This window comes from Salmo trutta, chromosome 14 (assembly GCF_901001165.1).
Source record: "Salmo trutta chromosome 14, fSalTru1.1, whole genome shotgun sequence".
In the NCBI taxonomy this organism is placed as follows: domain Eukaryota; kingdom Metazoa; phylum Chordata; class Actinopteri; order Salmoniformes; family Salmonidae; genus Salmo; species Salmo trutta.
In genome coordinates this window covers 61,339,909-61,357,653 of record NC_042970.1, presented here as the reverse complement: position 1 = coordinate 61,357,653, position 17,745 = coordinate 61,339,909, and the positions used below count along the sequence as shown (strand labels likewise).

Sequence of the window (17,745 nt, the reverse complement as noted above, 5' to 3'; positions counted from 1 at the left end):
ATCAATGAGTTAGCCTGCTAACTTGCTCAAATAAATACATATATTTCTTTAAGATAAGCTTGAAATGGGCATGTCGTGATTGAAACAACAACCAAAAACATAAAGTTTAGCTTTCTTAATGAACCAGAAAATCAGTAGGGCTATTTCTGGTTGTTTTCAAAGTTAGCTGGTCAACTCAATGATCACGCTTTGTAGTATACCTCTCTGGTGTGCGTTTGCTATTCTTGCATGCGTATGCTTACCTTTGTCGCAGAGCTGGCCGCCAAAGTTAGTGTCACAGAGGCACTGCCATGGTTCCACGCAGGTTCCGTGCACACAGCCCGGGTGAGGGATGCACTTATCACAGTACTCGCCCTGCCAGCCATACAGACACCTGCAGGACACACGCACACACTCGATAAGTACTCAGTACCCGGGACGACCGATCTTAACAACAAACAAAAAATAACATGTATTCAGTGCTCAACACTATCCTACTTAAAAACACACAGACAATGTATCAATCTTTTAACACACACAGGAATGGGTTGGGCAGGGCTAAGGCTGCTCCTTGAGTAAGTAAAAATGCTTGTCTGGACAGTGAACTAGCAGGGGTAAGCTTCTCAATGAGTCATAACAGAGCGAATCAAAACACACACCCACCCCCCACCCCCCCCTTATAATTCATCCCTGGTATCCATGCCCAGCCCACCCTTGCTTGAGGCAATGGATAATTATCCCAGCCACCCAATATATACCTCCTACCTAATTCAAGCCTTCTGAAAGGCTTGAATAAGAGCTGCAAAATCTAGCAAAAATGGAGGATGTGAAACCCTCAAAAGTCCCCATTTCACTCCAGCCTTCCTTAAGAACCAGATGTGTGTTCAAGTTCAGATAAAGCCATAGAAGCTTCTCCAGAATCTCCACAACATGCTAATGTCTCCTAGCGCCGCTTTTGATTGTTTCTTGGCTGCGAGACTAAAAGGCTAACGCGACATCAAAGCGTGGCGCTGAAGGGAGGTGAAAGAAGGTGGGGGTGGGGAAACAGACAGGTGAAAGAAAGAAAAAAATCCTTTGAATTTGACAGAGGTCTTCGAGACCAGATTCCACCGCCGCCATTAAGCTCTCACCACTCTAGGGGCCCCTGGCAGACGTGTGCAGAGGAGGTCGAGAGGGTCGCGATAATCTCCAACCACCCCACATACACTCCCTTCCCAAAACACGCGAAGGTTCGGGCCCTTCTCAGCTCTGGAGGGGGATTCATTGGATTGTGTTTATTAGGGCACGCAATGTAAAACTTTTTAAAACAGTCACTTCCTGCTTCAGTCTGTTTTCTTCTGTTTGGTGCCTAATGAGCACATCACAATCAAGGGTTGTGACTGATTGCCACGTATAGTATAGAATGTATAGTGTTATCTAACAAAGACACTTCCAAAAATGACTATATCTCCATTGAGTCTGGTGCCAATCCAAAGTGGGCAGAACGCATGGTGTTGGGAATTCCCCCCGCCAATGGTGTTATTTCCATATGGTACAAGGATGTTGCTGTGACAACACAAGTTGCAGCAAGATTTTGAGTCTGGCTCTTTCCAGTGAGCGTTTTACTAACTTAGGTTAGCTGTAAAAAAATAAAAAATAAAATAAAATAAAAATCGGTGCTTACTTGCAATCTCCGGGCAATTTACAGGAACCATGTTCAGTGCTGCAGCCTTGCCTGCAAATAGCTGAGAGAGAGAGAGAGAGAGAGAGAGAAAGAAAATGAGGGAGGAAGTAAAGGAGAAAGAGAGAAAGTCCAAGTGGGGTGACAGTGAGAGTCAGCAAGAAATTCACAGGAAAAAAAAAAAGTAAGAGTGACGAGAGAAAGAGAGAGAAAACACAAAGAGTCAGCATGATGATGTCAGACAGCTCCCCCTCCCCTATCTCATCTCCAAACTCGTGGGAATGTCCTAAGCTCCAACCGGGGCAGTAATCCTACAAAATCCAAGACTTATCCCAGAGCTCTGCCATCGCTCCCCGCTAGGATACTAGGGCCTAGGGGGTGCGCTGGTGCGTTGCAAACAGCCCAAATTCCAAACGGCAACGCTAACTATTTGTACAAGCCTGCCGGGCCGGCCATGGCCAAAATCTGCTGCGTTAAGACAATATGCCCTGGTGTCAATGGGTGAAGAAGCCAGCTTGACCCCACCCCTAAATGATATCATTTAGTCTAGTGTTCATTCTCTCTCTGGTCGGATTCACCTCAACACAATTGCAGTCCATTGTCACTTTCGCTAGTTTTGGACTTCCCTTCCTTGCCTTAATGGTGGCATGCTAACAGAAAGGCACTAAAGCACAACTTGCCCTTAAAAAGGCCCACTGTTATTTATAGAACATTTTGATAATTTAAATTATATATTCCAATTGATTCTTGATGAATGTCACTTATCAACGCCTTTTGAGCTTTGTTCAACTGTCTAACCTCGAGGAAAAATATTACCTTAGCGTTTGGCTTCACATTGCTGTAAAATTACAGACAACAACTTTGGTTAAACCCCACTCTTACCAGTGCTGCATTCTAGTCCGGACCACCCTTCAAGGCAGGTCTTGTTGCCGTTGTGGTCGCAGTTGTAGTGGCCAAAAAAGTCATCGCGCGGACGGCAGAACTTGTTGCAGCCGAAACCGTAGTAATGCTCATCGCAGTTGACCCGGATCTGGTACTCGAACTGGCCCACCGGCCCGTTGTGCTTCAGGCTCTGCCACTGGCGGCTGGGGTTGATCATGCCCGACTGAACGGCCTTCTCGATCATCTCGCCTCCCCCACCTGATGGAGGGAAATGGATTGGGGGGGAGAAAGAGAGAGAGAGAGGAGTCAGAAGGACTGGTAGGAAACACATGGGCATAAGGGGGAGGCAAAGACATAAATGCAGTCAGACAGACAATACATACACACAGAAGTCAACACATGAGTATGAGAATGCCCATTCAGCAAGACCAAGCGTCTTGTTTTGGGACACTCCTCGGTCTTTACTAGTACAAGGTCTCCAAATATCAGTGGGTAAATGCCCAAACATGAACTGCCATCCAAATCTACTGCTGCCAACAGACATGAGTGATGCCCCCTTCTGTCCCTGCCCACTTCGCCACCCTCTGCTACCCATGCACCCAAACAAACTAGACCTCACCGGGGTCAACACTCGAGGGAGAGAGGACGCCATCCCTACCATACCAGCGCAGCTATGTCACACTGTGTTAGGGCAGTCGCTGCCTCCTAATCCCATTTTCCATTAAAAAAATCCTCTGGTGCTCTAGAAATACAGAAATGCAAACCCCAACGCAATTTTTTTATAGAATTGTTTTTTTTCCAAAATAGTCTGCCCACTTAAATTCCGTTCAGCCTCTGCGAGCTTTGACAAGGGAGCACGAAAACGAACAAAAACGTAAGCTTCGAGTTTGTTTACTCCTCTTTTCTTGGAGGGAAAGCTGCTTTGTTACGGCAGTGTTAGTTGTAGTGGCGGGCCGTAGTAGAAATATTCCAGGCCGTTCTAGAATCCTGAGCTCCAATGTGGTATTTCGCCGGTGGAGTGCAAAGTGTGGTCGGGGTGAGGTGACACCCTCTCACTACCTGAGGCCCGGAATAGTTTGAAGGCGAGGGGGTTGTGGTTTAGCAAAATAATGGACAAAATGAACCCAGGGTCCTCAAACCAAATATATATACAAAAAAAATGACCTGGAAGCAAACTGTGACCCACCATATCAAACAGGAAATTCCTAGACGGTTGACGGTGTGACAAATAGAGCTAATGTAGCATATTTTTAAAATATAGCCAACCTCAAGAAAACCGTACTGGACCATCCTGGAGATTTGACCAAACATTCAAATCTCTCAGTTTCGTGGTGAATACTGCTCGGGGCAACGAGTCAAGTCGGCACCGACATGATAGTTACCTCGGTAACTTGTAGTTTAAGCTTACGTATGCACAATTTAGAGACGCCAATTCTAGACTAAGGTTAGCCATAGCAGTGTATTTGGCTAGCATTAACATCACAAATGTGATAGGCTTTTAAGGAGTCTGCTTATTGGAGGCTAACTGGCCACGTGCCCAGGGCACTTAGTTTGTTGACATTGAGTGAGACGGTTAATATTTGGCCTGTCCTCGTTTGGCCCTCTTCCTTGGCAGACGTTTTCATTGATCTAGCTGGCTTGTTGTGTGTGCTTGTCGGTGGGAGGGCTTTTGAAAAATAAAGTCTTCAACCTCACACTAACCTTTTCGCATTTGGCCTTTATTGGCCCGAATGCGATGCTTAGTTTCATGCTCGATGTAGACTTGGCTGTGGTGGAACAACTGCCCTCCCCTCCTTCTGGGCCAAAGCACACCTGGACAGGGGTCAGCGTACCCTGGGGCCGAATTAACACTGGAACTATAATGGTTCCCTGAGGGATGCCAAATGCAACACACAGCCATAACTCCCACTGACTGCCTAACAGTCGGGCTGAAAACAAACGCTTAAATCTGTAGAGTGATCTCTTTCCATCTCCTCCTCACTCACTCCCTTACCAGTCTATAGTATCGTCATTGTTTTCTGAATGAGACTATTGCATAACATTACAATTGAGAGCCATATCGATAGTAGGGGAGTTCGAGAGACTCATGCTTGATAGTTCTGCCCAACGTTGGTCAGTAATGCCAACCAATGGCTTTTCAAATGGGGGGGGGGGGGGGGGGGGGGGGGGGGTGCAGGCCATGGCATGACCATGGCCAACACCTGCCATCAGTCATAAAGCCTTTAAAAACATTTTTATAAGCACAAGTATAATTTCCCTGCCCCCTAAATGTCCCTTACCAATAAATTAAGCCCCCCACCCAACACACACACACACCTCTTCCCCTTTACACACACGCAAGTAACCGCATTACAGGTTCCTTATTTTTGTCCTGGGACCATCACTTCCAGGTCACGGGGTCGTGTTGCTTTTGTAATGTGAAACCAAATGGAGCAGAGAGAGTGAGAGATGTAACATAATGGTGGGGGATAATACTCACTGCCCGTAGAAGAGTCATTGTTGAAGTCCAAGGCCTCCACGATCAATGTATAGGACCTCTGGAGAGAGATAAGATAGATAAGATCGAGAGAGGTGTGAGGTAAAACAAGTCACAGCTGCATTAACTCCTTCACCCCTGGCTAATACGAGTTTACTTTTAGATTCCTTTCTGCATAGTTCCTGCTAACAGAGTTGGCTGTAGGCTACTTCTTACTTAGCCTACTGTTTGAATGGACATAAAATATTAGCAGAAATCTAAAGAATTGGGGGAGAGAAAGTACCATTTGAGGTAATAACTGTTCTTAGATCTGGCATAACATTAACGCAGTGTGTACCTTTATCAATAAAACATTTTTTTAAATTTTTTTTATAGGCACACAGTCACAGGGAATAGTGTAAATGCAGCCAAACTCCTTCCCATTTGTGAGCACAAACACACCAGAGCCGCAAGTGAGTGGGTATGGTGGCGTTTAACTCAGTCTGTCCATTGGCCGTTCTCCATATGTTGCAGATTAGCGAGAGCGCAGCAAGTAACCGCATTACAGGTCACCCCCCCTCCCCAAGGCGCCAGCAGCCCTCTGATCCGGTCGGGCTAAGCCACTCTCCCTTACAGCAACCCACCCCAAAACAAACCCACCGCTTTCCTACCCCCCCCCCCCGGATGGGGATAGATAATTCAAGGGTGGCGATAAAGAGAGCAAACCGCTGGCATTGTTTAAAAACATCCTGAGTTCCTTTCCTTTATTTTTCCCTTCCAGTGCACCGTGAGTAGTTGTGTGGAGCGACTTGAGGGCGCTGTAATAGTTAGAATAGAGATCTCTGCTGTGTGTGTGTGTGTGTGTGTGTAAAAAGGCCATTTCAGTGTGTGTATGCTTGAGTGTGTGCGTCGTGGAGATGGGGGGGGGTCCATTATTTCGGCACCTCTTTGAACCTCTGTCTCTCTTAAGGCCCCCATCGCTCTCACCGGTATCGGATAACGGACAGCGGAGAGCCGTGGAGGGCTGGGTTGAGGGAGGAGTGTGTGTGCCAGTGTGTGTATGCGTGCCTTCATTCATTTGAGACTGTTGTGTACAGTATCATGAGTTTTCATCTGGGTGCAAAATATATTGATTTGTGTGCACAAATAAATGTGCGTGCTTGCCTGAATGCAAGTGTGTGTGTGTCCATACTTGGCTCCAGTCAGAGTGCATGGGCCTCTCTCCACTCGCGACACTCACTTGCCAACATTCACACGAGCACTCCTTGTAGCACTTGTCAATGAAGCTCCAAAAATATGAGAGGGGGGAGGAAAGAGTGTGTGGTGGTGGAAACAGGGTGATGGGAGGGGGTTGGGGCGGTCGGGGCAGACAGCACTCGCTCGCTCTTTCCCCTCCCTCTCCCTTGGAGGCATGCCCGGCCTCTTGTGTGGGGCTTATGGCCTTGCCACTTTGTCCCATTTAAACAAACACGACGCTGGTTCGCTGGCACACATAGCGCTGCACAGCCTAGCAGCGGCTGCAGCTAGCTACATTGTTCCATTGAGTCACTGATCGCCATCTTATATGGATGTCAGTCTAATTACTGGTTATTACTCACAGGAAATCCAGATGATGTCAAGATTTGGGGAAAACCACCCAGCAGCTCCAGCTGTGTGTGCAGGCATTTTGCATGTGACGATTCATGATCATAACCATTGAAATGGAGACGAGCTAAAACAGTGGTAGCCAAGTCGACTCAAGTTTCTTTCAGTATCCAAAGCATGGGAATTTCACTTGGTTAGCTTCACAATTTAAAAGCACGGTCCTTAAATTTAAAAAAACAACTCCCCTCAAAACGGTCCTTTCCTCACAAATATCAGAGACTTTCAAACCATTTCCACCTCCCAAACCCATTCGGTTAGTACATGCCACCTTCCGACAGTGCCAAAGTAATGTTTACCAAAACAGTAAATAGCAGCCAGGTAAGAAACCAAAGCACACCATCCCTTCTTTCCCCGACTAGTGGTGCCTCTCCAAACATTGTCCCACTTTCTCCCCTACGTCACTCCATTCTTGCTGCAATTTGATTGAGTATTTTTGGAACGGTGCCTAACTACATGTTCTGTACCCAGTTTTGGTTGAGGACAGAGGCACGGCCCAGCGCTTTCACTAGGCTGAGATAAGTGTGGGAAAATAGTTCAAAAGCAAGTGAAACAAGCAGACAAGCCTGGGCACGTCCAGGAAGGGAGTCGGCAGGTTGAGTAAGTGCCTGTGTTTTGCAGAGCGGTAGGAGTAGGGCTCACGCAATGGTGGCCTGATTGGTCTCTACCTATAAAGGGAAACTGATATAAGGCTATTCTTTTTGGGGGAAGAAAGGATAAAATCATAGTTGCCCACATTGAATCAGACCACATTAGTGGATTTAAATCATGCTTTATTCACCTCCCTTTATCAAAGGTCAACTGATATGGGGCCAGTGTCACAGACACAGGTTAAGACTAGTCTTGGACTAAAAAGCATTCAACAGAAATTCTCCATTGAAATCCTTTTTAGGTCTTAAATCAGTGTCTAGGAAACCGGCTCATAGTGTTTTGACATTTACTAGCTTTCAATGCTTCTGAAACCTAAAATGTCCAGTATACATTGTATTTATTTTACCTTTATTTAACTAGGCAAGTCAGTTAAGAACAAATTCTTATTTACAATGACGGCCTAGGAACAGTGGGTTAACTGCCTTGTTCAGGGGCAGAACAACAGATTTGTACCTTGTCAGCTCGGGGATTTGAATTCGCAACCTTTCGGTTACTAGTCCAACGCTCTAACCACTAGGCTACGCTGACACCCCGATACATGTTGGGTGAAAATGTCCAGTTTGACATACAGACTAAAAATAAACTTCTATCTGGACGTGTTGTGTTGAATGTCCACAGATGAAATACAGAGAAGATACAAGCAGGCTGTTCTGATTACCCTCACCTCATAAGTCACTGTGTGCTTATCAGTTCTGTACTGTCGGACCTCTCTCTGCTCATCCCTCTTTCCATCTCTCCCTCTTTATTACACATTCCCCCTGCCACTCCTGAACACCCCCCCCCCCACCCCACGGTAGATGAGGCTTTTACGACAGTAAGGGAGATAGAGAGAAACAGAAAAAGAGATAGGGGAAACAGAAAAAGAGATAGGGGAAACAGAAAAAGAGATAGGGGAAACAGAGGCAGACCGATGGATTGGAGAGAGAAAAGACAGAACGAGAGAGCAGTGAGACTAAGAATAATCCTTTCGCTAAATGAACAGAGAAAAAAATACAAGCATCAACGTTGTCACTCTGGCTGAACTCCAGCCCGCTGTTTGACTGTGGGTGGGGGGGGGGTGTCTATGTCGATGTCCCGTCAGAGTCAACTATCACCACTGGCCTCTATCCTTCTCTAGGCTTTGGGGACTGCTGGCTGGCGGGTGGTGGAATAATAGGCCTACTGGCATTACGTGAGTAAGGCGACCGATGGGCAATAGGGGCCGAACTTCAAAATAATGGCAACTTCAGCACAACGGTTTAGTCTGGGAGCCACGAACGAACCGCGGCACTGCTGAGTCTACTGCTGCATCCTGTTGCTTCCCCCCCAGCCACATTATTCCCGTCCTGGCCTCCCATTATCTCCCATAATCCTCGCTGCCAGCCCGGCCGGGCCGAGGCTATTGTTCAGGCCCCCCCCCGCCCCCCCGTTAACATAAGCTGTCACTGCTTCTGTCTGGCTAGGGCCGTCGAGCCAGGGGCCGAGAGAGAGAGAGAGAGTAGAGAGCTCCTCTCTCCAAGCTCTAAAAAGAAAGAGAGAGGAGAACAGTGGCCTGTGTCACATGCGAGAGTAAAAAAAAAAAGAGGGGGAATGAAAGTTCAACAACCGCAAGTGAGATGTTGTTGGCGATACTTTTGGCCACGGCAAGAGGCTGCCATTCGAGGGCCCAATAAACAGACTGACGCACATAGTGAGGTTGTTTTGGTTCGCCCGTGCCAATTTGGGGGTCGGGGTTGAGACGTATAAAACAGACCCAGGGCCACTCTAGCCTAGCCCAAAACGTCTAGCCAAGTCTGGGGTGTATTCTTCAATAGGAACCAACAGAAGCAAACTGGCCAAAATGGGGAGGGACCTATCTAAAGTCATCCAATAAGAAACATTTTTGTTGCAACGCGTTTTCCGTTGTTAAATGTTTTGCTACAGCGTGCACTAATAAATACGCCCCTGCTTCTTCGAAGTAAGGGGACGGTGACTGCTTCATTTAACACGCCAGTTACTATAGGGTGGCAGGGTTAAAAGATGGAATGTCTTGGGTCCAGTCAAGCGCAACCGCCCAGGCCCAGGTTGACAAAAGGCGGTGGGGGAACAAGAGGCCTTTATACTGCCTGTGTTAAGGTCAGGGGCGAGGGTACACGGCCAGACCTTTGTGAATTAAGCAATGTCGACTGCCCCTATACAGTAGTGGCATAGATGCTGGCTGACTGTCCAGTTTATGGAATATTTGGGAATATTCAAGAATCTCAAAAGTGTCCACACGTGTGCCCTGTGCCACCAACTAAACAGAACAAGATGATGGCATAGTTCCAAAAGCCCCCTATTTCTAGGGATATCCTCTTTGCAATCCACCTAGAATTAAAAAAATAATAAATCACAAAAAATGGATTAAATTAAAAATAATCCAAATTCTATATGGAAATCTATACAAATCCAACATTGCCCTTCTACAACACACATCATTATTCACCCATTAGGTCTAGCCATGGAGAACACTGTAAGCAAAGGGTCTGGAGGGGGAAAAAAAGCTGGCTCCATCAACTATGCCCCCCTTGCAGGTGCACTCCTCCCTCTTGCTCCCCGTGGGAGGCCTCGTTACCTAGCAACTCCCTCAAAACATCCAATCACTTCATCCCATTGATGACCTGGCACCTCTTCATTGAATGCTGATGAGTTAAAAGCGTACAATTCATACAAAAACAGGGGTTATTGTATGACAACAAATTAAAGTGTGAAAAAAATGCCAATTCCCCATTCAATCTTTCATTACATTTCCCCCTGAGCTTGTCTTTGTGGTAATCCTGGGCGAACAAGCTTGAGTAATTAAACATGTTTCCAAATTGCTAGGTAGAAATTGGATGGGAAAGGAAGTATGCAATAGGACAATGGCTTCTTAGCGAGGTCTTTTCATAGTGATATTGGAGCATGTCTAGAAAACCATTTGGGGGCCACATCATTGTGTCCAAAACATATTTTGATGCTGCCAGGGCAACTTACCTGCATTGAAATATTGTCAGTCCACTTTAATTGTCATGTACTTAGGTCAACTATAGCCTAATCATTGAAAACAATTGCTGTGTACAACTAACCTACCTCATTCAAACTTTTTCCTCTCAATCAATTCTCAAAACGACAGTATAATCTCACACAGCCACAGAAAAAAAATGAGCTCAAAACATGGTCAAAATGGATGGCTCAAGTCCTTAAAATTGTGGCATGGTAAAAAAATAAAAAATGTACGCACACACACACACACACACACTCGAGAACGGTCAACCAGAGGAATGCGTAGAGTTCATTGAGTGAATTCTCTGCTTCCTGAGAGCGCATTGTGTGTAAACGCCGTGGCTAGATAACCCAGCTGTTTTATTGCCTATTCTTGCAGAAGCCATTGTTTGACGGTCGGCTACTGGCCGCGCTCTTTAGGAAAAGACACTGTGGAATGAATCTCGTTTAGGCAGCGCGTCACTGGTAAAATGATGCGACCCTACAGTTCTTCATAAATGATTCAACCTCTCTGGAATTGCCCATTTTGGTTTAGAATCTCGGCCTATTCCCAAGAACTGACACATCAACACTAGTGATGAGTATTCAGACAGCGCAAATTTATGGACGACCTCACCTTGACATATTCTCTGCCAATCCGATTTAACGATAATATACTGTATCTGTAAGAATAATGTAACCCCCCCCCCCCAAAAAAAAAACGTTACTGTCTTCTCGTGGACCATGCACTTGCATTGTGTAGCCTGCTAGCCTCACATGACATGCTGACATTGACATATGCAAAAGTTACTTATTTGCGTATTCCTGTCCATTAATCTAAATAGGATTTGGCTGAGCCAAAAATGTTTGTGGTTCAAGTTCTCAACAAACTCGCGCGCCCGAGAGGAAGAACATGTTACATAAACATAACTACGCAATCAACTCACCGGCCAAGCGAAGCTGAACGGTAATACAATCCTCGACTTGTCACTTCTCATGCTCCGCAAAGAAAAAGTATTCCCTCCGACCACGGGTGTAGAAGCCGTCCCGAAACTGCATGGGCCCGCCGAAGAGACCTTCAACTGGTACTCCTTTAGACACACTTTAAAATAGGTATCACACTCGTCCCTCGTGCATTTGCGATCTGCGGCATTCCGAGATCCATCGCAGCACTCGCCAGTCTGCAGTTCGCCATTCACGTTCTGCATCGATACAATTTGCAATTCGAAGTGTCCAGATGCCACAGCCACCTGTTTTGGAAAAAAAGAACAACATTACTTTGTTATTTCAATGTGTCTTGCCTTTTGATACCTTCATTTCAAACTGTCAATCAACATTTATGCAAGCTTGAACGTTTCCAACTGTAGAAGTAGCTAACTGCAACACATTTTATCAAGCTAAAGTATGTAGCTAATGTTTAAGTTAACAAGCTAATATCGACAATAGCTAATTGTGTGATTTGTAGTCACTAACTTGCAACAAACTATTGCAAAGAAATTCCCATACTGTTATTTTAGAGGTACGCGTTACTGGTTTTTATTTTGGAATTTCAAATTGATGGCGACATGAAAACATGCTCAAGTGTTCCAGTGCATCCTCCTAAATCCACAACCAGTTCTTGAAAATGTGCCTGTTGAAAACTGTAAAATTAAAGCATTACTGTATGGACAAAAGGTAAGAAGTCGGCTTGAATATCCACGTACCTTAATCCACATGCATTGCAAAAAAACATTAATAGAAAAAGCAACACAGATTGAACTCAGTCTCAAAATCATGCCTTCTGTTTGATAGTGACGTTTGCTGCGAAACTAAAAGTCCGGCCGACCTACGGCTCTATATACTCCTCCGATTTGAACATGCACGAGTGGAGAACAACACCTTTTCAAATGAGCATAGATTTCCACTGCAAAATGACCTGCCCCCTTGTCTCACTCTTTTGTCCTTTCGACTATTGTTCTTTTTCTTTATATATTTCTGATCGCCTCTGATACAACAATACCCACGAGCTAAGAAAGCGACGTCTGTGTCCGAATGACTGTCCCAGACTTTACAGCAAGTTCAGGGGAAGAGGGGGCGGGGGCAATACATGAGTCGCTGTTTAATATTCCTAAGTGGGAGAGGCCTTGAGATCGAAGCCACACCCAATGTTTAATATGCATGTCTGTCGTGCGTCGTGTATTTACTCCACAATCAACTGCGCAAGTGCCATCAAACAACGATGCTACTTTCAAATAAGTCCATAGAGCACACAGAAAAGTATTTAGCATTTGGTTCATAGTTATACATTGACGTTAACCCTCGTGCAGTGGGCCTATTGATCTTGTGTAGTGTTAACCAATCTGGTAGTAATGAGCAAGATAGTTAATTATTCTGATTTTATTGGTCAACATTTATATATTCTAATAGGGCTACTAAACCTGACCAAGATGATGCAAGGATGTGAAAACCCCTTGTTGACAAGTACATGGGATATGTCCAACAAAATTGTCTTGTTTGGCAAGGAACATGCCTGCATCCTCATACGTCTATTGCCTATTTTCAGTGAGCTGGGATCCATATGATCCACATTAATATCGTATTATGTCGCGGATACCCCTATAGTTGACCCCACTGACACGGCCATTGTGGAGCCCCATCGACAAAGAAAGCCAAGCTATATCGCCAAATCCCGAACTGACAGCTGTGTGCTATAAGGAGATTTGCTGTTGTTCTGTGGTGGTGCCACAAATTATGATTGAAAAACCAGGAGGGCACCCGTGATGGTAAGGGGAGACTTATGGCCGGGTCCACCTATTGCGGTGACTGTGAGAGCCCTTTTTCAAACGTTCCAAATTTGAGCATGAAAATAATCACATAATGGGGAGTGCACTGGAGAGCGATGGGAGGGTGGAGGGGTGTAGTAGGGGGGGTCATTGATTCTCGTATGAAATAGAGACAAAGGTGGGACAGTCTTTATTCTCACATTAGAGCAGCTGGGCTCTTCCCCCTTAAAGAGCCCCATGAATAGATTATGGCCCCTTAACTCAATAAAGACAACCCCCTTTTTTCAATAGAGATACCCCCCCCCCTTTTTGCATTGGGGAAAGTGTCGCTTGGATAACTGCGTGACATTCACCCGACGACAACAACAGAGAAGGATGGTTTAATGAGGCAAAGATAGGCCCCAAAGGTTTTCAATGGATTTAGTCGACGGTTGTGGCCAAACGACGGGCAGCCTACCTGCTGCCCGCAGGGATCAAATCTCTGCGACGGTTGTCATTTGTCCATTCACTCTGTTCTCGATCTACTTAGGGAAAGGAGACAGCATGTGCTCTATGATCCTGATGAAAGCTTTGCTTCGCTCCTGGCAAAGAAGAAAGAGAAGTAATTGGAGCAGAAGCCAGTGGTTAGGGGTTAAGCTGATATGGCGCCCACTTGGATCTGGTGTTTTTGGCCTTCCAGTGCCCCTTCAGTCTCGTCAATGTGCGAACAAAAGCATGATGACAAAATTGTATCCAACGTAAGCATGTGCTACAACCAGAAGTCTGAATATACTGTATGACCTGTCCATAGATTTTGTTTGTCCCCAGGCTTCTTTTACAAACCAGAGAATTTTGACCCATTGTCTCATATTGATGTAGACTCCCTCAGATTTTTTGGGTGCATGATGCCCGAGGACCTCAAATTCTCCCAAAAATCTGAGGGGCCACAAAGTATGTGAGGATGGTTTAGCATTTTTCAAACACCTGAAACACCTTTTTCCTACCATCTAGAGCCATAGTCATGATGCTTAATTCTATGTAAAAAATATGTTTATTTTTCTGAATATATATCTCAGCATACATCTTGAGCTGTCTGTATCCTCCTGACTAGAACCTAAATATGCTTCTCTGCATCTCTGCTAAAATCTAGGTAAAAGATTGAAAGGAATGTGAGTCTTATACATTTAGTAATTGCTTGCTTTTCTAAAGTCTACCAACATTGCCAGCAGGCATGCCAGCTAAGATTGTTTGACAAGTTAGCTACTTTAACTTCATTGGTAGCTAGTTATGAGGTTGGGAGATTGGGAACCTATCTGGGCTATCTAAAGCCAACTTCATAATATTGGCAGATGGCTAGTAGTATTACAGAGCGCTTGATGTTTTTTTGCGACCGCACTTGAAGAAACTTTAAAAGTTATTGAAAAATTCCGCATTGACTGATCTTCATGTCTTAAAGTAATAATGGACTGTCGTTTCTCTTTGCTTATTTGAGCTGTTCTTGCCATAATATGGACGTGGTCTTTTACAAAATAGGCGGAGAGCTTTACACCACTCCAGCCGACGCTTGGCATTGCGCATGGTGATCTTAGGCTTGTGTGCGGCTGCTCGGCCATGGAAACCCATTTCATAAAGCTCCCTGACATTGCTTCCAAAGACAGTTTGGAACTCGGTCGTGAGTGTTGCATCCGAGGACAGACGATTTTTACCTGCTACACGCTTCAGCACTGTGCAATCCCATTCTCTGAGCTTGTGTGGCCTAACACTTCGTGGCTGAGCCGTTGTTGCACCAAGGCATTTCCACTTCACAATAACAGCACTTACAGTTGACCGGGGCAGTTCTAGCAGGGTAGAAAGCTGATGAACTGACTTTTTAGGAATGGTGTCATCCTATGACTGTGTCCCGTTGAAAGTCACTGAGCTCTTCAGTAAGGCCATTCTACTGCCAATGTTTGTCCATAGAGATTGCATGACTGTGTGCTCAATTTTATACACCTGTAAGTTAAAATAGCCAAATCCACTAATTTGAAGAGGTGTCCACATACTTTTGTATATATATTGTAGTTAAACGTGACAAATATAAGGGGGCACGTGCCCCTGTGCCCCCAATGGGCCTGACGCCTCTGGAGGTCCCTGCTGAAAAATGGAAAAGCCTGTTTCATCAGCACACATAAAACTATGGATGCATCTCAATAGTGTAAGGTTGCTTACACTCCTCATCTCTTCTCCTTCATCTGCACTTCATCCACAATATGGAGGGTGACTTTCACGTAGTTCCTTTCATTCACCGTCCCTCAAGTTATTTCCCCTTAGTGCTGATGAAAGAAAGGAGACGAGGAAAGGAAGCCACTTCAGACTATTGAGATGCATGCAACCAGTGTGTCGCACAAGGGGGAGCGGAAGGTAGTTGTGGTTGCTTTCAGATGGCTCCATCAAGTGTGTGTGGCTTTACGAGCTGAGAGAGAAACTGAGGCAAGATGGTGTAGGAGCGATTTTTTTCTTTTTCTGAGCAGTTGTTAAACAAATTGTGTAACCCTTTGTTACCTTATTTATGTTTCCCAAGTCAAGGTTTCTCATCATTACATTGTACAAGATTGTGCAAAAATGTTTGACAGTTCCAAATATATCAACCAATAAGCTTCAGAAATGGTTTGGCCTACTTCCCACATTGCATTTATGTTATTAGCTGACACTCTTATCCAGAGCGATTTACAGGAGCAATTAGGGTTAAGTGACTTGCTCAAGGGTACATAGATAGATTTTTGACCTAGTCGGCTCAGGGATTCTAACCAGACCTTTTGGTTACTGGCCCAACACTCTTAACTGTTAGGCTACTTGCCGCCCACATCAGCACACTGATAATCCCAGACCCAGGAAATGTTTGGGTATCGCTGTTCTAATTTCATGTGCTTGTTGTCCAGTATAGAGCACGTCAGTTTGTAGTCGTAAAAAACGTAAATGACTTACCTCTGGTTTGTTCAGCCATTTCTATGGGGAAAATTAATGGGGAAGCATAAGGTTTTGGTATAAATGCCGAAAATAAGGTCTGAGGTTAACACAGGCTTAGGAGATCTTATATATTTTGTTCTATGAAGGGAAAGGGGGTAACTGTCAGTTGTACAACTGAATGCTTTCAACTGATATGTGTCTTCTGCATTTAACCCAACCCCTCTGAATCAAAGAGGTGCAGGGGGCTGCCTTAATTGACATCCATGTTTTCAGCACCCAGAGAACAGTGGGTTAACTGCCTTGCTCATGGGCAGAACCACATATGTTTTACTTGTCAGCTTGGGGAATCGATCCAGCAAACTTTCAGTTACTGGCCCAATGCACTAACCACTAGGCTACCTGCCACCCCTAGATAATATCAGTAAGTTAACATGACCTTTATGAATTATGAAGCCTTTATGTGCTTTAAATACTTCAAAATTCACAAAAAGTGAAGTTAGCTGATGATGATTATCTCATAGAACAAAATGTATAAGATCTCTTAAGACTGTGTTTACCACAGACCTTATTTTCGGCGTTTATCCAAAGACCCTACAAAAACTCCATTAATTTCCACATAGGCTTTGTCCAACGAACCATGGTGGAGTTAGTGCATACAAAATGATGCCATTACTGTTGCTCTCTATTCACCTTCCTTACCCCACGGTTCGAATTACAGCGAGGCTAAGCCCCCCCATAGCAAATCAACCCCCCCATAACAATTTAAATATCATTGTTGGCCACCTCCACAATTGTCAAAGATATCGATGTCCCCAAGCGACATACTCTCAAGAGAGGGAGCGCACCCCCAAGAGTCTATTTTTAACTATTCTCCTTACTTACACCACCCCCTAGTGGTGGTGTGTAAAGATACCTTATTGTCCATAAATTGCTAGATGGACAATATCATTGATGGGCTTTCTTCTTTTGCAAAAGACTAAAGCCTTGTTCACACTGCAGGCCTTAATGCTCAAATCAGTTTTGTCTTCAAATCCAAATCTACAAATCAGATTTGACCATTCAGACACAAGTCACATGGCCAGGAATCAGATTTCTATCTGACTTCAAACCACTAAGGTAGCTTGAAATATCAGATTCCATGTGCTTTACGGTTGCTCAGACTACAGGGAAAATAACAGATTTTAATCGGATATGCAAATAGGATTTGAGTCACTTCAAACTGCAAACGTGAACACGGCTTAAGAGTCTTACTCCCATAACTCAAGTCTCCTAATGATGACTCACTCTCTTTACAGCCACTGTCTGGCCTTTTGGTCACCTTCCTCTTTGTTTAGTCATCCCTCTATCCCACCCTTCCTTACAATCTTTAGGGTGGATTAACGAGTATTCTCTCACTGGATTTGAAAGGTCACAAATTCGCAATTGCTGACTCTTAGTATGTCTGTGTGTGTCTGGTCTTGTTTTTATGAACAGTCAATAAGAATGCGGTCCCTTTTGTCTCTTCCACTAGGCATTAGGCCTGCCAATTTTGTGATTTAGTTAGTAATCATTGCAGTGTCCCTTGAAGCAACAGAGTGGACATTTTCTAAAAATTTGATGTGAGGTGGGCCGCCACAAAGTTTTTAACTTTGTACATCAGGTCTATCATTTTCTAATTGTCTATCTCCGCTGCCCAGTGCTTTCTGTATTTTGGCCCAGTCATCCATGCTCTCTGTCTTTTTTTCCCTCTCTCTCTCTCTCTCTCTCTCTCTCTCTCTCTCTCTCTCTCTCTCTCTCTCTCTCTCTCTCTCTCTCGCTCTCTCACTCGCTCTCTCTCTCGCTCTCTCTCTCCC

The 17,745-nt window shown here is 44.9% G+C and overlaps 1 protein-coding gene across 2 annotated transcripts in view; it reads right to left on the bottom strand.

Moving 5' to 3' along the window:
- The window catches only part of LOC115208522 (protein jagged-1b), a 31,625-nt gene extending 19,301 nt beyond the window's left edge, over positions 1 to 12,324 (bottom strand). For both annotated transcript variants that reach the window (XM_029776650.1, XM_029776651.1), the window contains exons 1-6: positions 11,930 to 12,324; positions 11,174 to 11,476; positions 5,001 to 5,058; positions 2,522 to 2,779; positions 1,643 to 1,703; positions 243 to 373 (exon numbers count right to left, since the gene is read on the bottom strand). In XM_029776650.1, coding sequence (XP_029632510.1) covers positions 243 to 373; positions 1,643 to 1,703; positions 2,522 to 2,779; positions 5,001 to 5,058; positions 11,174 to 11,476; positions 11,930 to 12,001 — 883 coding nt within the window. In that variant the 5' untranslated portion in view covers positions 12,002 to 12,324. The remainder of the gene's footprint in view (positions 1 to 242; positions 374 to 1,642; positions 1,704 to 2,521; positions 2,780 to 5,000; positions 5,059 to 11,173; positions 11,477 to 11,929) is intronic.
- Between the last annotated feature and the right edge of the window lie 5,421 nt (positions 12,325 to 17,745).